Source organism: Teleopsis dalmanni, chromosome X (genome assembly GCF_002237135.1).
Source record: "Teleopsis dalmanni isolate 2A chromosome X, ASM223713v2, whole genome shotgun sequence".
NCBI lineage: Eukaryota > Metazoa > Arthropoda > Insecta > Diptera > Diopsidae > Teleopsis > Teleopsis dalmanni.
In genome coordinates, this window is record NC_051848.1 from 67,910,765 (window position 1) to 67,938,620 (window position 27,856).

At 30.8% G+C, this 27,856-nt stretch overlaps 2 protein-coding genes across 2 annotated transcripts in view; both read right to left on the reverse strand.

The window, feature by feature from the left end:
• LOC119688522 overlaps positions 1-27,856 on the reverse strand; it is a 70,514-nt gene that overhangs the window by 31,110 nt on the left and 11,548 nt on the right. The gene's annotated exons all lie outside the window — the stretch shown is intronic.
• LOC119662067 lies at positions 19,515-27,631 on the reverse strand. The gene is made up of 3 exons (XM_038071610.1): positions 27,466-27,631; positions 20,766-21,048; positions 19,515-20,711 (listed from the first exon to the last, which is right to left on the reverse strand). The coding sequence occupies exons 2-3, from the start codon at positions 21,024-21,026 to the stop codon at positions 19,632-19,634; spliced, it is 1,341 nt and encodes a 446-aa protein (XP_037927538.1). The 5' UTR covers positions 21,027-21,048; positions 27,466-27,631; the 3' UTR covers positions 19,515-19,631.

The following is a 27,856-nucleotide window of genomic DNA, read 5'->3' on the forward strand; positions in this document are numbered from 1 at the left end:
ATTCCCCTCAGTGGACAAGCATGCATACCGTACTGTAAAATGTGTATTTTATATGCAAATGAGTAGGTGTTTGCATATGCACATGTGTAGATGTATTGATGTATGTGCGCACATATGTGTTTAAACTTTTGTGTTACATATGCATGAGTGCATTTGGATGTGAGTGTATTTGTGTTGTGTGTTTGTTATTTTGGGTAAAAATTTACTTGGTAAATTGTTGTAAATTTTAGTGTCGCGCTTTTATCCGAGATGCTGATCGTCCATTTTGGTTGCGCTGAAGCTAGTAAGTCTGTAACAGTGTGTTCTTTTGGTTTGCGTGTGTGTATGTTTGTATGTGTGTGTGTGCGTACATAAAGTATTTTGTGACAGTTGGCATGCGTTTTGGGATTTGTTGTACTGGAGTTGCATTTGTCTTATGTGTTGGTGACACTGAGCAGAGTTTAAACAATTTTAAAATCAACGTTTTTTGCTCCTCTGCTCGTTCATTGTATTTCGGCTATTTTTCGCTTTTCGGTGCTGTAAGTGTGAACTCATACCCCCTCCCCCACACATTTTTGAAATTTTTCGCAATTCTTTTGAAGTTGTGCTTATGCGTGTTTACGTCTTTAATTTATTATAAATTTTTCGCTGGGTTAATTTTTTTTTTAATTTTTCGTTTCTTTTTTTGTTTCTAATAGAGTTTTTTTTTCGAAGTTTATAGTGCGGAGATAAATGTACAAAAATATTCACTTAAATTGAGTTTTTTAAAACTGAAAATATTTATATTCTGAATGTGAAACCTCGCTGAAATATTTATATTTATTCACTTAAAGGGAAAAATTTACTATGCACTGCAATCTGCAGTATTTGAAGAATTGAAATAAAATCAAAAATAATTAGGACTGCCAGCCAAATCATCAAATAATTAAGCTCGGATTATTAAGAAAATTACAATTAGAAAACCATAATTTATTATTTTCAGTTGTGAGCTTAACGCGGAAATGAACCCTCTAGTACTACCACTGTTAATACTTTTTCTAGTACAACTACTACTAATATGGTATACTACTACAACTGTTTACATTTGAGCAGATTTTTTAGTTATTTCTAATGATTACCTGAAGTACCCTATCTAGGCAGTTCGACTGCCGAAAGTATCCCAATGATTGGAAAGCCATAGTAGAGTAATGTTAAATTGCGTCAACATTGCAATTTAGAGTCGAAAACCGCGCTTACTGTAAATTGAAGTAAACTCTAAGACTTTAAAGTAGCTAGACTGTTTGGTAGTATTTACATATATACTCCAATTAAATATATTATCTACTTACTGGCAAACAATAGCTGCTATATTAAGGATCATCACCTTCTAAAAAGCAATGCAATGAACAGAGAGTGTTAACAATGAATAAATTTATTTATTTACTCTATTGCCATTGCACAATTTATTTTTGAGCCGTCAATTATTATGGTAAGACACTGTACTATACTGTACTGTACTGTATAATTACAGCTAAGTATCTCTAGTTCGAAAATCGGCATCAAATTTTTGCAATTGTACTGAAAAGATTCAGAATGGGTCCGTGACTGTGTTCACTAGCCTTCCACTATGTTGTTGATATAATTGTAAGAACAGATAATGCTACCATTTGGAAATAATTTTAAAACAAATTTATAGTAAAAGTTATATATGTCTCAGCTGGCCTGATTTAAATAGATTCGCTTGTTCTGAGCAACACTGTATGCTATAATAGCCTGATTAAGGTTTGGTTAGATTAGGTCAGGTTGAGAAGGCGCATGTTCAGCACTTCTACTTGGAGGCATATATTGTCCATTGTGATGTCTTCAAAGATTATGCCGTGAGAGGCAAGTTACTAGCCTATGTTATCTCTCTATCCTTGTTAAACCATTTGGTTTTCCAGATGAAGTTCAGGAGATCAGATAAGCTTAACATAATTAAAGTTTGTTCCATTTTTACTGTTTTTGTGCTTAGACTAATAATAATAGCCCACTTCATAAAATGCCTATTGTTAACATATTGTATCTGACCATTTGGCATATCAAGTTGTTGTTGCTGGTTTTTATATGATTTAAACTCCGATATCTGAAGAGCTTATTTATGTCAGCATATAATGTAGTGAAAAAATTTGCTTAGACTAAACCAAATTATATATACCCGTTGTCAAATTGAAGCATCCCAAAAAGAAATCGCGCCAAATTCGCCTACATTTTAAAATATTTAAAATAATTAATTGAGATAAAACAATAATTAATATAATTCCAATTACAATTCCGATGTTATCCTGTGTTTACATTTATAATTATTGAAACTCTCTTTTCTTTAGCTTATTTTTGCATAGCATTTATTGCTGCAAATTTGTTTAGCTAATTGATATAACGCAACTCTATTATGAATGACCTAAAGGCATTATATACAGTCAACTAAGATTCAATATATATTTCAAATTAACCAAAAAAAATATTAATTGCTTTCACTTTTTGAAAGTACGATGATGTTATTGCCTGTATGAGTAATACATACTGCAGAACATTTGCACTATTGAAATATAACCATACCAGGTTGAAGCTACTGCTCCCAGTATTCCCACTGCGAATAGCCACTTTTGTGGAAAAATTTCATGCAGAAAATGATACAATTTTTTTAAATTGTTCAGGTGCAAAAGCAATGGCATTAAGGTAATAAATAATAGACTGTTGTTTAAAATACAAGAGGATAATAATTAAAAAAAAAACTGTGTGTATGGATTCACTTTACTATTGATCGATTTTATAGACACGCATTTCGTATGCAATTAATATTTTTAATATTTCAAATATTTTTAATATTCACAAATATTTATTTAAATATTTATTAAAAATTTATTTTCCGATTTAATTGGTGCTCAAACCACTTTTCTTAAATTCTGGAAAAGCCTTAAGAATAATTAATTTTACTAAAGTTATTAATTAAGTTTCAATGAAATTACTATATATACAAGAGTATAAAAGTGGAATAAGTTTGTCATAACATTTACTATTTTATCAGCAAATGACTTCGAGCGTTATGAGTTTCATTATAAATTGTTCCCACATAGCGTATACGCGATTTTTCATTACAACAAATTTATATTTTAAAGAAAAGTTCATATATTTTATTTCCACATGTAAGAGTTATCGCGCAACCTTGACAAATATAAATCGCATCACATGCTCAATTTATTCCCCAGCACTCCAGCTCTCCAGCTCTCCAGCACTCTACATCGGACAACTTATGCCAATGTGAGGAAAAATGTATGCAAAATAAAATAAGTCCTTTAAAAAAGAACCAAATATTATATTAAAATAAGTTCTTATCCTGTTTAAACATATTCACGCAGCGTTTGTACGTATATGTGTGGGTATTCGTATGCAGGAAACACCATTCCACGCATTGTGGCGTTTGTGGGCTGATTGTGAGCCTCCGCTGTGCCGGGTTGAATTTTAAATCCTCTTGCAGTATTTCGGTTATCATGGCAGGATTCGACTTGTAAACTGCTTGCAACAAGGATAACGTAGAATTTTAACCTACAGAAAATAAATTTCATTTTTTGATTTTATTATTTTCTTTATGCCGGGTTCCTTCTTGCATGGTTTTTTTGCTTTCTTAAATTCTTGACACACATAAGAACACACAAAAGCAAAAATTTACATATCTGCATATATTGAACATATTAAGGCATGGCACATTTGCACAACCTATAAACACACACTTGTGTACCAAACAGCAAAAAAAAGATATTTCTCAAAATATAAATAAAATATTCAATGAATTTAATTTACCAGCAAATGCAAATCTTCTTCTTTTACGAACATTTCTAGGAGAATAAAAAGCAGACTTCAATTTTTTTCTGCAAATTGCGAAACAAATTTCATATTTGCATATTTCTTCAAACAGACACACTTTGTTTTACGTTTCGTCTTCCATAAAAAATGGTTGCAAACAGCCTCAAATACTTCTCCACATACAAAATTAAATTCTAAAATAAGATGCATGTAATAAAAATGTGTCATTCGTCTGATTTTCTTATATTAAATAATATTCAAATAAGTGTGGCCAACATTTGTCGAGAGGACTAGAAAATCAAATTACTAAATTTGATTTGAAAATATTGTACATCAGAAGAAAAATTGCAAGGAACACTCATATTCCATAGGGCACTACTATTTCCACAGTAGCTCTGTCTAACTGATATCTGTGATAAGCTGTGACAGCTCCTGCAATGCGTGTCTACCAGATATCTAAGAAAGGACACTTGCTGTCTCTATGTTCGAGCTTGGCTAGAACTAGCTTAATTTTCAGAGGCTCATCTTCTTCAACACATTTAGCGATATACCTAGCCTTAGCATTGGCCAACTTCTTGCCTATATAATTGCCTACCAATTATTACGAGGATTTGTTGATCCAAAACGGCTTTCTTAGGTAATTGAGAAGGATTTGGCTGTCCCTTCACTAACCGGTAAAGTATACTAGTGCAACTTTAATCAATTTTGTTAATCAAAATTGTTACTCTACAGAAGGACCAATAAATCAGAAAGATGAGATATTAATCTTTTTAAGATTTGAAACGATATTAGATTTGAATTTTTTATTTGAGTTTCTAATTAGATTAGAAACGACTGAAACGATATTATAATAGCTTTTGTCACTTGTAAATTATCGTTGACATGTGAAGCCGTTCGCGATTTTTGTTAAAAAATGGAGTCACACAAGAGTCTAACAGCTTTAAGAGCTATTGGAGGAACTAAGGGAACACACAAATGTAATATTTAGTATAATGTGGCCAAATCTTGATGGAAAAAAATTAACAGAAAATTTCTTCACAAGAATATATACCTCTAAGCACGTGATTTGTACAAGCGGTCAGAAGTTATTTGCTAGACATACTTTTAGGATAAAGTACTGCATACTATATGAATAGATCAATGTGCATGAATAGTGTAAGCATGGGAGGGTGTGTGTATATAGTGTAGGACTTGGGACTGAACTGCTCGGTTCTTCCTAAATGAGATAGAGTTTTATACAAAATTATGCTTAGGTCTTTTTTAAAAATATTTAGCGCAAAAAAAGTACGAAATCCATGATGAAATCGCTATGCTTTGGAAAGTATAATATGCTACATTTATTGTTGATAACTGTTTTATAAACCTTAAAAGTTACTAAAAGTGACAAGTTAACATAATCATAATATAGTAGATATTGATTTTGACTATTTATTTTACATAAATATTAAACTATTGATTCGTGCAGCTGAAGTGAACAATTGATCAATTTTGGTAGAAATACTAGTTGAAGAAGTCTTTATAGCTTAGTTGTATTAAAAAACCAAAACCGTGTTTACTGTTTGAGCCAGTTGTTTATACTCTTCGGTAAGAAGAAGTTTGGTTAGAGTATCAAACTTATGCACTAAAGCTCACTTGAGCACCAAAGAGGTCCCATATTATATCACTTTTAAGTAGGAAGCTCTTACTAGCAGTTTTTTTACTTTATTTTGATATGATGAGACATATTCCATGCACTTTTTTCATTCTACTTTTCATATTAATTTCAATATTGCGTTAGATATTACCATAAACGAAAAAAAATGTAACTCAATACACTCAATAAACATAAATACCGTGAGCGCCTTTCCCCAGTTCTTTCTAAATGTATGTTCCAAGTAATATTTTATAATCAAAGAAGAAACTATAAGGTAATGACCACCGACATTAGCGTGAATAAGGTAAGCAATACCTTATGCAGTAAGCAGCCAATAAGTAATTTATCCATGATATATTGAATTTTTTTACAGTCCATGACAAAATTACAGAAAATGTCCAGAACTTCCTTCATTATTTTATAAGTGTCCAAAACTATCGAATACAGTTCCACATGATCTGTAAGGCATTGTTATTTAAATATAGATTCATGGTATTACGAAAAAATTAATAACGCCTTTCACGGATACACAAATATCTGACGAAAATTTCGAAGCTAAACTAATATTGCTGCATTCAATGATGTCCAAAATATTCAATTTTGAAATTAACACAAAAGCAATTGTGAAAAGCGTTGTCAATTGAATGAGAATATTGCTGCCAAAAGAATTTCATTCATTGATATGCCAAAGAAGTTAAGTTAATAAAAGTGCATGTTATTCTATTAAATCCTAAAGCATAAAATCGATGTCCTTAAAACCACAATTCACAGCGCCATTGACTGCCTAAATGTTATTTGACCGTGCTGCTGCAATTAATCCATATAATGCATTCAATGTATGTATGTCATATCATCAATGATTTTGATGTGCAAGTACTTAAAAACACAGAGACATAATATTTCACTTATCCTCTAAAAATGAAATGGAAGCCGTTCTTCAATCTGCAGATATGAAATACATGAAGGAGTGCTGATGTAAATCCCCCACTTTCCAGAAATGCTAAAACCAAATCAAACAGAGGCAATCAACGAAATCATATTAATAAATTTGTAAATGACTTATAGTTAATGTATATTAATTTCTAGAGCGTCTACTTTTACTGAACCGATATTTAGTAGTTCGTGTATTCACAAAATCAACTTATATACCGCTCTAAAGCAGTTACGTTCATTACTGTTGGTAAAAAAATTAAAAAGTAAAAATGTGCAAAATTTAGCAAACATCACATAACGCCAACGAAACACCAGAACAACGTGGGGTTCATTTAAAATATATAAGATTATAACAATCACTTGAAAGACCAAATAGTGATCCGCAGGAATGTGGAGTATATGTTGAGGTAAGTTGTATTCGAGTATTAATTTTGTTACTATAAACGGAAAAATGTGATAACTTAGCAGACTATTTAACATGTTAACTGTATTTTAGTTAGATTTAGATTAGATTAGATTTAATCAAATAAATTTATAATAATTATAATCAAACATTTCAATATGAGATTAAAATATATTCAAAACTAGATTAGTTGTGATCTTGTTGCTAAATCTTTCATTGTTTAAGATTAATGTCAAATTTTCTTCATTGAAGATTATGTTTTTATACAACCCTACAAATATCATAATATCGTAGATTTTTTTAAAAGTATATTAAGGAATTGTAAAAGTTCGTTCAAATGTAGATTAAATTAATATGTTACACTGTAAATATCATAATAGCGTAGATTAATTTTGCACGAAAATAAGAAAACATTACTTGTCATAATATTTTCGATATCGTAAATACGATATCGTAATATCGTAGATATATTTTAAAAGAAAATCAGACAAATTTTATAGCTAGCTCACACGAAATTAATAAAAAATGTTTAACCTAATTTGGAGCTGATGTTTTTATGCAAATCTGCAAATATCGTAATATTGTAGATATCTCTTGCAGAAAAAAAGGGATTTGTCAAAACTCGTTTAAATGGAGTTTAAATTTCTATGCGATTATTTTAATATCGTAATATTTAAGATATACTTTCTAGAAAAAGAAGAAAAATGTGAAATCTCACTTAACTGAAAATTATGTTAATAAGCAACTCTGCAAATCACATAATATCATTGACTTATCTTGGGAAAAAAAATGAAATGCAAAGGCTGTGATTTAGTATAATCTACATAATATTGTAGATTTCTTTTACATGAAAGTTGATTATCATCATAAATCATAAATATCATAATATCGTTGATTTGTTGTACTGGAAAGGAAGCCAAATTTTAAGGCTTTCACTAGTAGAGATTGTATTTTTTTGTAATTTTGTAAATATTGAAATATCACAATTTTATTTTATAGGAAATGATAAGAGGAACTTCACAATCTTCCAAATGTCTTAATATCGTAGATGTATTTTTTTAAGAAAAAACTATTTTGATATGATATGTCACAAAATATTCAAACGCTGACAGTAAGCGTAAAAAAATAAAGAAATATTTAAAAAATTTATTAATTTTATAAACCATATATATATAGATAGTATCTGGGCATATCATTAACATTACGTAAATTGTTACTGAGTTCTTCCTGTGCTGAAATTTTTAATAAAAGATTCAACGGTATATATACGATGTGATATCTGTATGCAATCTGGAAATTCAAAATTCGGATTGAGATGCCGTCTTTTGCTAAGTTTACTTGCAGGGCGCTGCAAACTAGCAAACTATATTAGAAGATTAAATCTCGCTTTCAATCATACCTGTCACAGTTGTGGGAGAGACGATGAGAATCTACTATATATTTACCCAATTCATGCACGGCGACCTCTTTTCTTGAGGATCTTAAACAATTATAAGATTTGGCACTAACATTTTGAGCTTCGCCAAACGATCTAGACAGTTTTAAACCCTGAGTTCTTCCTATATACAATGGGCTAATAGGCTTAAATGGATCGCCGGTATAACATAACCTATATATAGAATATGGTTGTATTGAATAGGACGTGAGTCACACACAATAAAATAAGTAAAATAACAACTAACACTCTTTGTATTAAGTATCTTCCACTACTATAATATACTTTCTCTAATGGTTTCGATGTAACCAAATATATTGTTTAGGCCAGTGTGGGCGAGAATATATGAAAACTACGGCTGATCTATACTTCGATGAAAAACTTTTAGTAGCCGAAGTTGGCTGTATGTTTTTTCGTGCAAACTTTTAAACAAAAAAAAACTTTTTTTCAATTTTAAAATATATTTCTTGCTTTATTCATTCCCTTGAAGGTTGCAAGTACTTTTAAAATGATATGTGTGAAGGAATGAATAAAAAAATTGAGTTATAAATTTCGAAAAAGGAAGTTGTTGGTTACACATTTTGTCATATTGCATTTTATCATGTGTACTTTAACATTTTTCCTTTTAAACTTCCAGAAGGCAATTCATTAGGACTTGTGACAAATGCGTCAGTTTTCAGCGTTTACAAGAGCTTTAAAGCAATTTGATTGCTTATTTTTCAAATTTTCAATTAATCAACACATAATGGAACCCGTACGAACTCAGTTTTTGGCTTTTTAACAAATGCAAAACATTCAAACATAAAACAAATACAGCATTACTTTTGCAAATAATAAAGAATTTCCCATGCGTGGCACATAAAATTTTCAAATTACTTTCAATTTGTTTCCCCACAAATCACCATCAATATTTGCCAAAAAATATGTGCTTCGCTCCGTCGAAATCCATCACCTGCACTCCAAGCATTTCACGAACTCAAAAATTCATGTGAAAGCGCTGAGATATATACCAGCCAAATCAGGGCAGGAGTTAAGCGCTCCAGTGTGAGAGGGGCGCTCTCGATCCCAATGGCCCACAATGTGGCATTGTGTTTTATTAATTCATTTATTCAAACCCAGACAAATGCAAATTACTTTTGGCTTTTTATTCCATTTTATTTTTCCAATTTAAGTGAAAATTTTGTAAAAAATCAAATTTTTCCTGGGTTCGCAACACCGCGGCTGTTGCTTGGATTTCGTATTCGCATTTGGCATTTCGCATTTTACAGGTTAAAATTTCATTTTCAGTGTTTGCTCGTCAACTCTGATTTGGTTTGTTGATTACAACACCACATGTCCACGTGATTAGGAAATAAAAAGGATATGGGCACTCATACATAATACAAGGATATACACAGTACGCATATAACACAATATATTATATTGCGTGTATTAGTAGTTAAAAATTAGGAAAATATACATTATTTAATCTTAATTACTGCCTCTAATTATGTTTCAATTATGCAAGTACTTTCAGAATAATATTACACAAATCTTTATATTACAGAATTTTTATTTCAGAAAACAAAAACATGACTTATATCTACCTATGCCGTGTGCGAGTTCGAGTAAATTGAGGTATAGAAAATTGAAATTTTCTAGGGTTTTTTTTGCACTTATTTGTTATTTTTGGTTAAAAGTTCTCAAATCTATTTATTTATTTATTAAACATAGTATAAAATTTTCACAATGGTAATACCTAATTTAGCTAATTATTATCTAATTTAACCTACTCGACATTTCAGTAAATACCAAAATTCGCTGCCCTACCGACATAATTTACTATTTCCTTCAATTTTTCATCAATTTACTCAAACTCGCACATGGCCCTAATAGGTTCAAGTTTCTTTTGACTTGATAGAGAACAAATTGCCAAGGCTGTACTTTGTTGTTGCTTTTTATACTCTCTTAATAATATCTAAAAAGAAATGGTTGTAATTCCTACTGTTCAGATAAAAACGGATCCTAGACTTCAAAAAAAAATTTTTTTTACCATCCTAAATGATTTGTTTTTAATTCTTATTTTTTTTTGTTTAATTTATTAATAGAAGGGTTTTCGAATAACAAAGAAAGAAATAAAGGACAAACACAAAAATTTATTTTTAATTTTTAATTTTGTTATTCGAAAACCCTTCTAAAAATTTAATAAAGCTTCTTTGTCCCTATACAAAGTAAGTCTAGCTTAACAGCAACACTAATACTTTATTCAAATATTAGACTTGTGAAAAGTAAAGAACAATATGTTAAAATATAATATTGTTCAACTTTTCCTAACCGCGAAAGCGGATTTGTAGAATAACATAGCATAGCTTCTTTGTAAAAAGCACCAGAATGGTCGCTTTACATATAGTAAGTAAAACAATATGCATTACAAAATGTCTCTACAAAAAGAGTAGCTTTGAAAAGAAATAAAGAAATAGGCAAAACCCAAAAGTTAAACTTTCAATTCGTTGAACTTGTGTTTCCAAAAATAAAGCTGTAGTTTATAAGCTCGTTCTAATTTAAAAAGCACGGCAAGTGCGTTGGTTGTTGTCACTAATTAAATAAAAATAAGTGACAATAAAACCTGGAACTTGAGCATTGAAAGTTTGTGCAGCCTTGGCTTCTTGTGGATAAACACGATTAGTCATCGCTTCTAATTTGACAGGCACGAGTTCTAAGCCTGGCACTTGCAGTCCAAACAAATTATATACGGACTATAAACTAATTAAATAATATTCGATTATTCCCAAAGACCACTGATGAAGAGTACTTGGCAATACTCGAAACAGCGTTGTATGGTCAGCCAAACTTCAATAAAATTAAAAATAAATTTTTGTGTTTGTCCTTTATTTCTTTCTTTGTTATTCGAAAACCCTCTAAATTTTAATAAAGCTTCTTTGTCACCATACAAAGTAAGTCTAGCTTTACAGCAACACTAATACTTTATTTTATTAATACTATAAATTAATATTAATTAATAATTAATTATTATTTTTATTAATTCTTATATTCTTTGAAATACATATTGGAAAAAAATCACATGGCCAGATGAAAAACTGCACAGGTAATGCTGTCCTGCTGAATGCAGACTCTAGGCGTCTATCGTAGACTAAAACTTAGCAAGGGTTTAAAAGCAGCTCATATGTTTTTCAACAAGTCATACTACAATAAATAGCAATGAGTCTTTGAACAGTCTCACATGGACTAACCCATTAATCTTAGTTGATATCAGAATAAGTCATTTTGTGGCTAAATCTTTGACATAATAATCAATCATAATTAAAATGAATTAAGACTGGCGCAATATTTCTAGTGTTCGGTTAGGGGTTAGGTTTCACATTACATTAAGGATAAGGTGACGTTTTACAATAAAAATTTGGTTCAGAGTACTGGTAATTTATCCGTTGAATAACCGTCGCTTTCGTTATAAATTAAACCATATGGGTTTTTGCGAAATATGCAGAATGTCGGTTCAGTTTAGAAGTAATTATGTTTTCTGTAACTATTAGATTCTGATCTGGGTAAGAAATCAGAAAGTTGTTTTTTCATCCGCTATTAAGAAAACGTCAATTGTAGATTACTTGGTTTCTATTTAAAAGACTGAGTGTCTTCTGTTTGGAAAGGGTCGATCGTTTGCACAAAAGATCAGTTGTGTTTTACTTTGTTTGGCTTCTAGTACGCTGTCAATTTTCATGTCTCTCTTTCTTATAAAAGTCAAACTCACAAAGGGCAACACTAGACAGAAATTACACAAAAAATAATGCATCTGTATTTGTTGCAAGAACGTGCAAATGTGGAGTCTACATCTAGACTCTCGTGTTCTTGTCCTTTTACGATCTAGTTCATAGTAGTGCTAACCTCAGCCTGAAAAATATGCAATATCGAGAAATCGATTGGTTTTATAGTTTTGAAAGCCAGCGAGCGGCTGAAATAAATTGTGAAACGTTGTCAGAAGCTTGTTGAGAGCGATTCTTGTCTTAACGAAATGTCAAATTATTTCCGTTATAATTTTTTTATAATTAAATTATTAATTTAGACACTCCTTTTATTCATATTAATTTTAATACCATACTCGAGAAATATAAACAAAGTGTTAATATTGACTGTTACATATGCCCTATTGTCTTCGAAGCAGTGATACTATCTATTGAGATATCTTTTAGTACAGAGTTCTTGGCTTAATGTTACATTTTCTTTCAGACAAAGTCTGTTTTATGGCAGACATATGCCTGAACTCTGGCAAAAGCTGGGCCTAGTTATTGAATTATTGCTACCTATTCCATCTATTATTATTTAAACAACCTGTCTGATATCTAAACTCAGATCTTTTGTTTATTTATGAATTCCAGTACTAAAAAAACAAGCGAGCGGGTACAGAGCGGTTTAAAATGTAAGGTTGCATGTTAAAGGTGGAAAAGAAATTGTATGTATTAACTCTTTTCACTATCTGGGAAGCATTGCGATATATAAGAGCTAAGCTGATGAAGATGTTGATGCTCGGTTCAACAAAGCGAAAGCCGCATTTGGCAAACTTAACAACATAAGGCGATCCAGTGAGTTCAGGAGACAGACCAAACTGCAAATCTTTAAAACAAATATAAAATCTATCTTGTACAGTGGCTGTAAAACGTAGAAGCAATTCAGACATACAGAGAGAAAGATGCAAGTGTTCGTCAACAAGTGTCTACGTAGAATTCCCAAAATATGGTAGGCAGATTGAACCTGCTTGCTAAACCAATCGACTCAAAAAACAGCACAAAAGGATATACCATAAAAATGAGAAAGTGAAAGTGGATAGCAAGGCATGCAAGCAGAAGGTAGCAGGTACTAGAAGATCTGGTGCGCCAGTAAAAAAGTAGAGAAGAACGGTCGGGAATGAGCTAGCTGAAGTACGATGTAATAGAGTCAAGTTTAGAAGAATTATTGAGACCCTATGCCTCACTTGGTAGGCCCAAGCAAACGTGGAAGCGAACACTGAAGAAAGAAATCCAAGCAAGCGGAAAAACATTTGGTGAAATTAAAACCCTGGCAAAAAATCGTGACAGTTGGAAAAAGTTCGTTATGGCCCAATGTTCCCCTGGGAACGTACTGGATTGATTGATTGATGCCTCACTTGGAGAGGTGGACAATAGAAGTATGAATTCAAGAATTTAGACATTTTGGTGATCTACATGCATGCTTTATTTTTTTTTAAATTTTAGTGTAATTTTGAATATTCTGGAACTTCTAAGCATTTGCTTGGACCTTTCTCTTTTGTTAGTTCTTTTTTATATATATTTGGTATGTTTAAGAGAACAGTCATTTATCTTCCACTGAGGTACGGACTTCATTCCAGTTTTACCTGACAATTCTCCACTTCAGCTATGAGTCCTTTAAACTTTTAACTATCACTTTAGCAATTGGTTTTTGCTATGGTTCGAGACACGAAATATTTACAAGTATATATATTAATATGCTCGAGTGCTCTATTAATTGCAGTTCAATATTATTGGTTTTCTGCAGTTCAATATTATTTCAGTATAAATCATTCTTGATTGGTTCTCAATAAGTTTAATTAATATGCGCTACTCAGTTAATTGCCTTGATAGCAGTTTACAATTAAAGATGTTAACTTCAAACTGCGTACTACTTAAAAGTGAATTCATTTTTCGTATCAGAAAGAAATTTCGAATTAAAAGTGAAATTGTTACTCATCAAGCAAACTGAATTTATTTAAAATATGAATTGGAACTGCTGCCAGCAATTTATCAGCAAACGACTTCGCTCTTCATGAAACGCCCTTACTGAATTCAGCGCTCCTGATAGCATAAAAAGCAAATAAAATAGTGAGATAAAATTGAAATAAAAATATTAAAAAGCATATATGATGAATGTGAGAGTTGTTGAAATAAAATTTTAAGCTTAGAGCTAAATTTTGCTCAGCAATTTGCTTGCTCTAATTAAATTTCAAATATTTTTTGCCGTGTGTGAATGTGTAAGTGTGTAAGCATAAGGATTTAACCAACTTCTATTCATGGAATTAAGAGCCGCCCTATTCTGCCAAAATCGCTTGAAATTATTCTATTTGGTTTGTGCGGCTGATTAATAAAACGAAATTAAGTAAAACGAAATGAAATACAAAAACGTTTTCAAAATCAAATTTTGCAATTTCACCTTTAACTTCTGAGGACACACATCGGCTCACCCAGTCTATTGAAACCACTCACCTTTACGCATAGATAAACAGGCGCATACATTTGTGTACGTGCACCGTTTGAGCTCGCAACTCATTCAAGTGCGAATTTTAATCAATTTTCCTATTTAAGCAAAATGAGGAAAAACTGTGCTACAAGCACCAGGACATTCGCCACAGCAAAGACAAAACACCCTACACACTAATACCAGCAACAAGGATACAGGAAACGTTTGGAATTGGTTTTGATTTGAAATGTCGGGTAAAATGCAGTTTCCAATTATTGCAGAAATTAAAAAAATACTCATACGCACCGAGAGCCGCGTTGCTGTTAACGGAAAGTATGAAGTAAATTTAGAATCTAAAAGGAAAAATGAGAAGTGTATGCATTTACTTAAAATAATTGAATTTGAAAACGATCAATGTTTATAGATAATATTACGAGAGATAAAAGACAGTTGTTAGGTTAGCGGTAACATTATAAACTTAATTACTGACAAAATTGTTAGCAGCAGTTGCATTATCTTAAGAGGAAAATATGAGATACTATATTAATTTCAAATTCTCTTTTTCTCTATTTCTCTATACGTTGCAAATAGAGTTTGTTAATTCAATTCTTTTTATATTCACAAAGTGCAGTATCAGGTTTATAATCTCCAAGTGATCTTCGCCTTGACTTTTTCATGACAACAGTCGACGTCGACGTTGACGTGGCTAAAAAGTGTGCCATTACTCACAAACAGGACTTGAAAAGGCATATCAGCATTACAGCATTCAGTATTCTTCAGACGGTTGTACTACCGAGATGGTTGCAAATGAAAACAGTGGTAGACCTATGTAAATTTACAAAATGCATACAAAATATTATACGACCCAGCACCATATATAACTGGCATGGTGCTGGTGCTGTGACTAAATTCTGTTTCTAAAGCTTAAAATATAGCTTCATGGAAGCATTTAATTCATCGAACCAATTGTAGATTCTACAGCTTTCCACCTATGAGATTTATAGATAGGGTTGTGTCAACCCGAACATTATTGTCATACATCCGATGGAATTTACTTGAAAGATGATTAAATTAAATTCAAATGTCTTCGTGTTTTATTTAATAAATCTAAATACTAAAGCATTGATAATTGTTAAGTATGTCTTAATTAAAATAGATTATACATAACTAAATAAAACTGTTAAGACCTTTGTATATTGCGTTGTAATTGACAACTGATGTAAGAACCAAATCGATGGATTATAGAGTGCATATATTTAATCGCAAACATTCCGAGGCAGTTAAACTTAAATAATTTTCTTCTAAAATAAAATACCAGAAGATTTTCTAAATGAAAAATGTGATTCATCAAATTTTTCCTAATATAGGGAGAAGTTTTTTTTTAATTTACAAATTATTCTGAAAATGAAAGTGGTGTCCCACTATACGCCACTGAAATCCAGAACATTTCCAATGTAGAAGGATCCAAATTGAAAATATTCATCGAATAAATAATTTGTACGTAGCAGTGGCACTGCCATGAATGACTGAAAGGAAAAATAAAAACAGAATCCACGAGGAGATTATGAAATTACGTTTAAATCGGTTACGGTTATTTGGAGGTGAATGGAAAAGTTACTGCAGATGGTCCTTAAGTTCTCTGCATCCTCGCTCAATTCAATAAAAAAATATTTTATTGAAAACAATATTGAAATGGAAAATTCTTGAATGCAAAGTAGGGTAACGCTTTGTCTATGGAATTGCTTTCAAGTGTGTAAGGGGGGAATGAAGGTGAACTTTAAAAGTTGTTAGATAAATTATGTTGTGAATTAAAAATAAAATAGACAGTTTTTTACAATATAAAAAAATCACAACTTTTAATAATTTACTTAGTTTTTTATTTAAGTTTACGAGATTGAGTGGTGATTTTTGATTTATGTTACTGGAATTAGTTTATTTTTTAGAATATTAATACATAGAAGTCTTATAAAACGTAGTAATATAATTTATACATAATAGACATTTTTAAAATTATTATTTAACATTATTTAACATTATTTAGTTTTATTACAAATTTAATGATATTTTAAAAATATTAAAATGGAAAGGAAAAAACCATTTATAATAGTTAGGTTTTTTTATGCAACTGTGGTTTATGCGTTAGTTTTCAAATTTAGCATTGTAAGGATAATTGTGTAGTTAACAAATAAACAATTAAAATTTACAAAATTCTTAAATTAAAATTAAATATAAATATAATAATTAAAGCATAAAAATATAATTAATTAATTAAATATATTCCTTGGTTATGACACTATAGTTCAAATAAGCAGGTTGCAGTTTAGTATGATGATTGTGTAACCCCTTAAGTACAAGGGAAAGTCAATCTTGTAATTTTACGGTGAAATTTCCATAGTAAATAGTATAATAATACAAGTTTAAGTAAATGAGAAGTGTTAAATATTTATTTAAAAGATTACATTCTTTTTAATTTTACCTAAAAAATATAAAACATTCTTTGAATATTAAAAAATATTCAAAACAAGCCGTGTGGTCCGAAATGTCCGAAAAATCTAAAAAATTTCACATCTTTGCTTTTTTGTTCGTTATGGGAACTTTTTGAACAATCTGATATTATCTATCAAATACATAGGGCTTCAGAAAAATGAGTAGAATGATAGTACCGTGTAGTCTTGAGTAACGTGTAGTGAATAAAATGCCCTGGTAAAAAAAAATATCGTAAGAACAACTTAACTAAACTTGTAGCTTAAATAAGTTAAATTTGCTTCCTATTGAACACATAAAAATTTAAAGAAAAAAAAACTATAGTCTAATAAAATAATTTTATAAATATAAGAAAAAATTATAAATTAATTTTTCAACATTTTAAAAATTGCTGAGCTTATAAATACCCGCAAATGTACTCTATCATTTGTTTTAATCTACTGCAAAAAGCTAAACCCTTAAATCATCCCGCTGTTGCCTTATCTATATGATTTCATTTATCATAATTGGTGAGACAGTTGTATACCGGTCCTTGCAGTTTTCATCACCATTTATACCAATTCGGACTTATGTATTTTTAATACATCTTTTTATTTGATAGCTTTTGCCATCATAAATATGTGTTTGTAATTAAGACATGACGTCACCATATGTCATAATTACAGTCACAAATTTATATGCATCTTGTTTATTTTAAGGTTTTTTTTATAATTTTTGCTTACTTACAATGTTTTATTCCAAGTAATATCATTCATGCATTCTATGCTCTGTTGCAGCACTAAATACTCTTAATGTATTTATGAAATATTTGGTTAAATTATTGTTTGAAGAATTGCTACAGTTTCTATAATTACTAGTATTGTAATTAGTTTCCTGCCTGAACCATATTTTCCACAAAGGAACTAGTATGACTTTTTATTTTCATTAAATACATTTGCTGCTTTTATATGACTACTGTACATTCTTCACACCTCTCACAAAAGTCTATTCAGAAATTATACAAAATGAAATTTAAATTGCTTCCTTTCATTAATAACAAACCAATTTGATTGAAAATTGCTTTGATATGCTCACAATATTTGTCAATTTTCCAAATATTTCATTTTTCCAAATATTGGCACCCTGAGGTGTTGTAAATAATATGTTAAACTTATATACAAAGGTAAATTTACTCGTAGATACATAAATGCAAAGGATACACAAACCATTTCGAACTAGGACTTTGTCGTGCTTCAAGCTTATTTTCTAAAAATAAAAAATGTAACTATGTGAGTCCTGCTGAGCTGAGTCCTGCAATCGACATGGTAACATTTACCTATGCAGAGTCGTTCAAATCAAAATACGTGTTTGAATTTGATTGTCTTTTAATTTAACTTCAATAAATAATTTACAACAAAACTCCAACAGAAAGAGTCGTATTTTTTGGTATGATAAGTTGAATATATTGCATATTCACCTTCCGGTAAAGGATAAGGAATACTTTCTCATACGAAGTGTTTTCCTTCCTAGCCAGGTGTTAATTAAAATTCTTTGTTTAAAAAGCCTGATTTGTTGGATTCTACGTATATGTGTTATTGCAGTAAGTGTGGATGTATATGCCATATGCAATGCTTTTTTAATGACATTACAGAAATACTTAAAATTCTTCCAAAATCGTTCGGAATGGAAAAGAGGAAACTTAACTGAGTATGTAAATATTTTAGGAGTTTTCAACGTTCAGCCTGAAATTTAAGTAAGTGGAATATTAAGTGCTTTTCCATCTAATAATATATTATATATTGTATAACTAAACATATTATAGAGGATCTTCAATTAATTAAAACGATAAGATGAATTGAACATACTAGATCTATAAGGATATGCAGATGATGTATTGAAATGTGTGTAGGCTCAGAAGTATCGAAGCTTTCCCAAAGTAATATTAATTTTTAATTAGTGTTAAAGAATATTTAAACATACTGAATATTATTAAATAAAAATTTTTAAATTAAAAGTTATATTAAATTGACAACTGTTTTGACGAGAGAAACTAAACTCTTAATATAAACAATTTTTTTAATGGAGAGGTTTTTATCAAGCAGCATTACGTTGGGGTTTCTTGAGTTAGTGCCATTGCGCACTTTTACTCTTTTGTGGCTGGTAGGCTTATTACTGACCCACACTAGTCTTTAACTATGCAGTAATTCATATCGTTTAATTTTGTAGTTGATGATGGACCGTAGATCAGCATATCTTCCTGTGGATCCTGAGGTGGACTTGAGGTTTGTTAGGGCGGGGTTGTGTAGCGCATCAACTTCTGTGAATAATTTTAGGGCTTTGTCCCTGATATATTTTTTCACTGAGTCGATCCTTAGATCTCTATGTATGTCTGTTGTTCTAGTATAACATGAATTCTTAAATAGTTTTCAGATTTTGTGATATTTGTAATTGCTTAATGGCAGTATTATAGGCTTTGCTGTATGCAACAAGTCAAGTTAACATAAACATTGAAGTAAATATTTGAAAAAAAAACTAGAAATGTTGTCTTTTAAAAGTATTAAGATAATAAAGACAAAGATTTAGTTGTATAATATGCAGATGTAATTCACTTTTTGCTTTTTTAAATTCATACACTAAATAAACCCTGATATAAAATCAAATTAAAAAAAATTTAGATAAACTAATTAATAGAATACTTATAAATGTGGGACGTAATTACTTTATAACTATGGCCACAAAAAATTTCTGTTTTCTCTAAAAGGTTTTCAATGATTTCTGCGACATTTGCAGTTTATCTTCTCAAACCAGCAACGTTGACATAACTCATTTGAATTCGATATATTATTTATATCTTCTGGTACAGACGTAACGTTATTAGTCGGGGCAAGGTATGGATTTGTGATTTCAACACCTGTCGGTCGCATTGCAGACAATGATATATAATCCCCAAATTCTCCTGCATTATTATCTTTTTCGAAATTGACTTGTCCTTCTTTAGGCAATGAATTACTAGGCTCTGAAATTACTATATCTTTATTATCTTTATCTTCAGTATCTCTTCGCAATAAACTGTTTGAAAAAAACATATTTTGAGCAGCCGATTCCATATTATTTGGACCATAAACGTTAATCCTTTCTAACATTTCTACTAATGTCATTACACGTGGGGATTCATATTTGGAAGCTCTATCTCTTGAGCCATGAGCAACGTTTTGTTCTTTTAGATAATTCTGAACACTCATTTTAGACGGCATATCATCGCCGGAGGATTGGGAGGAGTCAGTACTCCATTCAGTACTTTCGCTAGAATCGCTTTGAAGCCATATATTACAACTGTTGGCATCAATGTTTTTTGGCAGAACGCAGAAATTAATGTCATCAACAATTTCATCTAATTCACTTTTAGCTACAGCGACAGCTTCCCTATATTCCCTTTCAGAAATATTATTTTTAACCGTTTTATTAGCAGCAGTAGGAATTGGATTCTCAAGATTTTGTCTTAATGTTCCGGAGGTACGTTGATCCTTGCTTAAACTCAAACTCGGTACATTAAAATGCGAAAAGTTTGCTGCGATTTTATCTATAATTACATTAATTATTGCTTTAGTCATTTCTGCACCCATTGCAAGTTCATACTTTGCATCAGCACTGCAGTTAGATTTATTTTCATTAGAGGCAACGCATGTTACGCTGTTTGAAGGCATGGAATGGGCAGCTTGTGCAGTGACTGACGAATTAGGCTGATCGTTTGTGGTTGATATAAGTCGACGCTTTCGTTTTATTGGTGGGGAGTAAGGTGGCTTCTTCTTATTCTTCTTATTCTTCAATACAAGATTTGGAGGCAGCTTTGTAAGAAAAATTAACTATACAGTACTTATAAATATTTCAACATAACTTACCTTCCTTTTTTTATTTTCTTCCTTTTCTATAAGTTTTAACTGCCGCTTAGTATCTTCTAAGTTATAATAATGTCCATTGCACATTTCCACATTGCCGAACGTTGTGGCGCTCGCGAGTGCCTCAATTACTTCCTCTTCTAGTTTTTTGAGATCTGTCTGCCTTTTGCGTTTCTTTGCTATATGCTTCGCGATTTCCTGCGGAGTGGACGGCGCTATTAGCTCACGCAATGCTTTTAAGATCCGTTTCCCTTTAACTGGCATCTTTTTTTAATATTTACTTATGCTAAATGTATTAATGAAAAATTTGACACAATATGTAAAATAATAGATTGACAAATGACAACTTGAAGTTAGTGTTGGGATATCAAATTTTTTAAAACGTACCAACCTTCTTTAATATATCTTAATTAGAGGTAAAATTATTGAGATATGACAACTGTGGTTGCCAACTGCTTGAACTCATTTTACAAAATTTGTTTTGCAATATTCTGTTTACACTTGCAATTGTGACCTTTTATCATCGCTTGGTTATGAGAGGAATTATCTCAAAATATTAATATAAAATCTCGCTATATTCCTGCCTAAATTTTATTATTTATGCAGTTTATTATTATATGTGTAAATTTGCGGCACTGTTTTATTGGTATATATAAAATATAACTACTAATTGAGACAATACATGTTTAGTGTCATCTTGCCATTCACAATAGACCTTTTCTTTTGTAAACAGATCTCAAAGTAGCAACATAACTACTCTGATGGTAACTCCTGAAGAACTGGAAATTTTTTTGCACTTATATATGCAAAACACGTAATAAAATTTGAAGTAAAAATTTCAAAAATGAATAAATTCTCTGTAATTATGGATAAGAATATTTTATTTTTACATAATTGTGAATGAAATTTGTATTTTCAGACTTTTTCAATGTTAGCAAAAAAAAATAGTAAATTAAAAAGAATTGAAAATTATTTCTCAAATATTTGTTAACAATCAACTGGAAGTTTTGTACGTACTTCCAAAAATCGTTCACAATAGATGAATTTTTAATCTTGGCAACCATGCGACTTGAGCTGGCCATGATATACGGATTGTTTCGGGCATGGCAAAATTCGCTCTTTCGAGCTATGCCGAAAAAGCATACTAAGCAGAGTGTCATATCAGTACTGCCAACTTTGTATTTTTACAGTGTTTTGGTACTCTTTGGTTGTGTCTAAATTTAAAAGGAAATTTAGATAAGCTCACTTTCAAATGGCCACCAATAATAACTAGCAAGAAAAAAACTCATAGAGGTCGTAATAATGTTAATTGGTTATTATATTATCTCATAATAATTGTTAGCAGTACTTAACAGTAAATAGGCCTTTCTTTAAAATCGGAAATAGTAATAATAATATTATTTGCGATTTTTAAAAAAGGCTGTGTTCCTTACTGCCATATTTTTTCCGAAACGTATTAGAATTATAGTAATTTGCTCCTAAAGGGCGCAAATTTTGAAATTTATTACAAAACAACACTGTTTTGCCGTAGTGCCGGGACACAAATACACCGGTTCTCATGCCAGAGTTTTAACGGCCATATTGTTTTTTCTCTCATTGTCAAATTTAAAATTTGCATTGAAAACAACAACTATTGTACTTATGCCGTGCCCGAGACACTCTGCATAACATGACCCTAATTAGTTAAGCGATTTCAAAAAGGTTGAACTAAATAAGCCAGCAGTGTTGTTGTTTCATATATTATTTGTTAAATAAGCGGTTGTTCTTTTGTAATATGCTTACAAAAGAAAAGGTCTTGAGTTATATTTAAAGTTTTTGTTTATATTTTAAAAAAATGATTTAGTTATTGTTAGAAGGTCCTAGCAATATTGAGAGAATTGCTTAAAATTGCTTGAAGCTGCATAAACGAATTCATTTTAATTGAATTCGTTTGCAATTAAATGCGTTCATATATGTCCATCAGTTCATCAGTTGGACAATTATCGCTGCCCAACAAATTCACAATTGTGTTTAAATGGAAATGATCGCTTTTATTATTTATGAGTTTTCCACCAGTGCAGCTAATAATTAATCATGCTGTATGCTCAGCACTGTATTATCATTGACATACCATTATCATTTTAATTACCCAGCTCATTACTTCCACAACAAAGAATACACATTTCGCTACCCAAATAATTTCATTCTAATTGTTGTTATTGTTTATAGCGAATTTTCTAATTGGACTAATGGGTGCCCGCTCGCCGCTGGACTGGTCCGTTTGTGTGTGTCTTAACTGATGCTGCGCAACGGTGACCAAATAAATTTTGAACAATTTATTGTTGATAAAATAATATAAATTCAATAGGTTTTTGTGTAATTGCACAAAAGCGCGTGTGAGTGTGGGTTTGTGTGTTTGTGTATGTGTGAGTGCGTATCTCAATCATTTGACATTTGTGTGCATTTGTTTGTTATATTTTCATATACATTGTGTCCTTTCGTCTATTCCCGATATTTGTGTATTTGTGCATTTGTGCAGTTGTGCAATTGTGCCGTTGAGCAATTGTGCAATTGTGCACTTGTGCTCTTCAACTAATTACGTTGAAAATAATTTGTCAAAAAAGTAAATTGTTTGCTGACATTTTTAATGCGGCTTGGGAGTTTTATGAGGGATTAGTTATTTATTGTCCGCGATAGCGCATTTCTGATGTGACAAACACTGCATTTTGCAAGCTCGTATTTTCGATTTAAATTAATGTCCACTTTTATGGTAAATTTCATCATTAATATTGTTGTTTTTGTTGCTTTTGTTGTTGTATTCAAAGTACGAATGATTGTCAAATATACATTATTTTTATTTAATTTTTCGTTTAATTATTTAATATTTTTGTGAAAATTATTGTGATGCATTAAATGCATTATTATTACAAAATTTCAAATATATGATAAGCGCTTTTAAAAATATGCCTATAAGAATAATTATTCATTAAATATTAAACAGCAGCATTAGTTGGTTTTTGGACAGTTTTGGACACTTTTGAATACTTTTGGACATTACATATTAGTAATCCTTTAGGTAAGTATGCAAGTAATTAGAATTTTTAGGGAGTATAATTTAAAATTATATGAACTAATACATCTTTTTAAGTCGTTTTAATTATCCGTGATTGTACCACCTACAAGCCAGCTGGTAGGGATAATACTAATCCCATCTTATACAATAAAGCTCAGATAACGCGCATCTCTGAGTGCCTTCTTACACTCTCTAACGTTTTAACCACAGCACTCTTCTTTCTAGCTTCTTTTTAACCATGTGCTACCTCTCCCTATACACATGGCTTTCACTATCCTAATCATAGATTCCTCCAACACTGCGCCCATGCCTTTAGACTTAGAACTTTTTTGAACTCTGACTTTTAGTCAGATTGTATCTGGTTATCTAATCTAATTTTGTCAAATGAATAACCTGATTTGGATTAAAGAAAGAGTGACATAAAAATGCTACTTGTTTATTGATGTTTGGCAAGTTAGTATTCACTGATTTTTGTCAGTAGATGGTATTGTTGTCCGTATATCTGTTCCAGTTATTTGAAATAAATTAGCTGAATCGGATTAAAGCAGAAGTGAAGTAAGGGTGCTATTTCTTTTAGTTATCGGTTCAGTTTGGTAAGGTAGTACTTGCAGTTTTTGTCACTAGATGGTGTCAGTGCCCATATGTCTGCAACACAAATCCAATTATGTTAAATGAATGATTTGAATTAAATTAAATCAGAGTTGAATTAATGGTGCTAGTTCTTTATTGTTGTTATTTCAGTAGGGTTAGGTAGTAGTTCATATCAGGTGTGACATTTTTAATGAGTGATTTAATTACATCAGTGAATTGTGCTGACGACTTCAGTACATTATTATTGGGCTACGAATACAAATCGAGTCGCTTGGTTGGTTGGTTGGTTGAAGTGGGAGATAACTTCCATGTACCTCAATTAGCGATTTTTCGCCATTTTACTACCACATTACTCGCAAGAATCCTTGTATAGAAGAATAGGGACTAAATCCATCCCGCCGAATTTATATAATTTAATAGATCTTTCGTCTTCACAGTGATGAGCAGTCTGATAAACTATCAAAGAAATATTTTCAGCTTCGCTTACTTTCATGAAAATCTAACTAATGCTCTCTCTTTATTAAATTACAACCACATTTGGTGATAGTTTGTTTAGTCTCAAAAAGATTTTCACTTCAAATGACTATTGTCTGCTCTGTCCAACAATAATACACATTTAACTGTCAATCGTAAATACTTTAAATCGCATACTATGCAATTAAGTATCTTAAGCTCGCTCAAATTGCATTAGGATTTTATGGTATTAAGAGCTTTTCATAAATGCAAATGAGTGCATGAAACTATGCAATTAACATATTTAAACAGCATTTATACTGATTATTCCATTTATTCCATTTTTGCAGTAAGAGTATTTATTCATATTTCGCATATACGATATGGTGTGCTCGTGTGTACTTAAGCATTTATTGTTTTAATTTACATTTATTTTTTTTTTTTTGAAATTTTTGTTGAAATTTTCTAAGACGATTTCTGCTATTGTCGTCGTCATTAAGCAACAAAAATACCATCAACAGCTTTCTCTTAATCACTGACGGAAATTACAATGAGCGTCATTTTCATTATTTGCATAACATTTATGCCTTCAACAATTGCTTTTTTAACTTTCTTGTGTCTATTTCATATAAAATAATTTATATTTTCGCACCATTCACACCATTTCCATTTGTTTCGGTACCTTGGAGTTATTTAGCACATATTTCCATTTAATGCCTTTCCTTTGCTCTCCTTTTGGAAAACGTTTTGTTTTACTGCCTTCGCATTTAAAAACAAATTCTTTCGTTTTAAAATTTTATTTTTATAATTTTTTTTTTTATTTTTTTGTATATTTAAATGTTTACATTTTATATTTTGTTTATATATTTATTTGTTTATTTGTTTTTTTTGGGATCTTCTTTTTTCGTTTTATTTAAGTTTATGTTTTACTGCATATTTCGAATTGTTACTTTTTGTTTAAATTTATGTTAAATTCAGACTCTAAGCAAACTGGCACAGCTCGACGCGTTGTAACTGGAATTTCTCCTCTGCATTGGAAAATTTGTGCAAATTCTGTTGCATACTTTTGTGTGCTCCATTTTGTATATCATTTGAGTGCTTTCGTGTGTTTTGCAAATTTTTGTTTCAGGTTGTTGCATATTTGTGTGCATATTTTGTGTTTAATTCAAGGACGTCGTGTTACAAATTTAAGCTCCAAAGTGGAACAACTCTTAGTGCAAGAAACATTGCAACGCGACACGCCCACTTTTACTGCAACACAAAGATTTTCCACAGTGAACTGCTGTGAATGCGCCCTGTTGTGTTGTTTTCTGCGTTCTCTTAAGTGGATACTTCATTTTCACGCTCTACTTAGGCACGTTTTTTTGTTTATATCTCACATTGTATTCACTGTGAGATACGTTTTATCACTTTTTGTTTACATCCTTTCTTTACCGAAATAAGCAAAAAAAGAACAAAGTAGAAACTTTTTGCAAAATTCATTTGTGCTATGAAAGTATTCACCTATTTGTCTTAGGTGCTTTACTAGCCAGTTGGTCATGTTGTATTAATTTGCCTAATTAGTTTTCACTGTTTTCTGGTTTTGATATTAACGCTTCCATTTCTTTTTTGAACCTCATTCAATATTTTAACACAAAACTAGAGCAGTACGGTTTTTATAACCACTTCGAGACTATAAATCAAAACTCTTCTCAGTACTAGATCAGTAAACTTTATAATTGTAGATCAATAACAAAGTGAAAACATTCAAATTGTGAACTTATCAACCAGTGGTAGGCACCGAAGTTGGTTGAGAGAACCAAACAGCAATAGCAATAACAAAAATGATATAATATCAATACAGTTAAATTCTTTATCACCAGAAATGAATTGCTACTAAAGCGTCAAATTTAAAGTCCAAATTTGTGCAAAAGTTGCTCATGCAATTTCTTAGTACTTGTCGATAAGTATTGCTCGCACGTTGCATCGTATTACAGTATTGCTTGCTTGTGTGTATTAGTGATAGTTGTTTATATGTGTGCAGGGAATATATATATATATTTCCAAGTATACATATATCCCATAGTACACATATATCTCATAGTATATATACATATATCCACCACCCCCCTACATATATAAGTGTATATGTACTAGAGCAGGAGAGTTTTAGATCAATCTGCCAATTAGTCTTTGTAAAAAAGCCACCGTTAGTTGAAGTATCATTGCAACGAAAAAGCTTTTTCAAACGCAGTGAACGATAAACAAAAGCGTTAACTATATATAATGTTTTAGAAACAAGCTTCTAAAATAAGTGGGTCAGGTTTTATGAAAGTAACTATGAAAGTCCTGAAGATGATTCAAGAGCAAGTCTAAAATCTCCAACAATATCAAAAATCTTTGTGAAACTACAAGACAGGATTTTCGAAAACCTCCAATTGAACGAAGAATATTTTATAAAAGCTCTAAGCACTTCATAAATCACAAACCAAGAGAGACTAGAAAGCTTTAGAGCCTCCAAAGTGTGGAGGCATACTTTATTATTCGTTAATACGGATAGTCTATGTAGTGTTATATACTCGAAATATCTAAAACTTCAAAAAGAATTCTGATGTTTCGTTTACTTACTCAGTATAAATTTAATTTAGTCACTCTTTGGGTTTGTTCATAAACCATTAACATTAAAATTTTCTGAGTAAAATTTTAAGTAACACTTATTAATATATACGTCCAAGAAATCAATTTATTGGAATTTATAATTTTTATCTATTTTCCTCAGGCAATGTTATTCTCTACAACGTGATGATAGGATAATATGTATTTATAACAAATTTCAAATTTGAAAAAAAATATTATTTTATGTTTGTTGATAATTTAAAAATTCAAAAGCTACTACGATTTTAAATCAGCAAGCACTTAAATATTTTTAAGTCAACTTTCAGCTCAAGTTTTTGTTAGTTATAGTATCTTTATCTATCTGTCTTCACAATTTAACTCGAGGTCCAAACAGACGTCCATA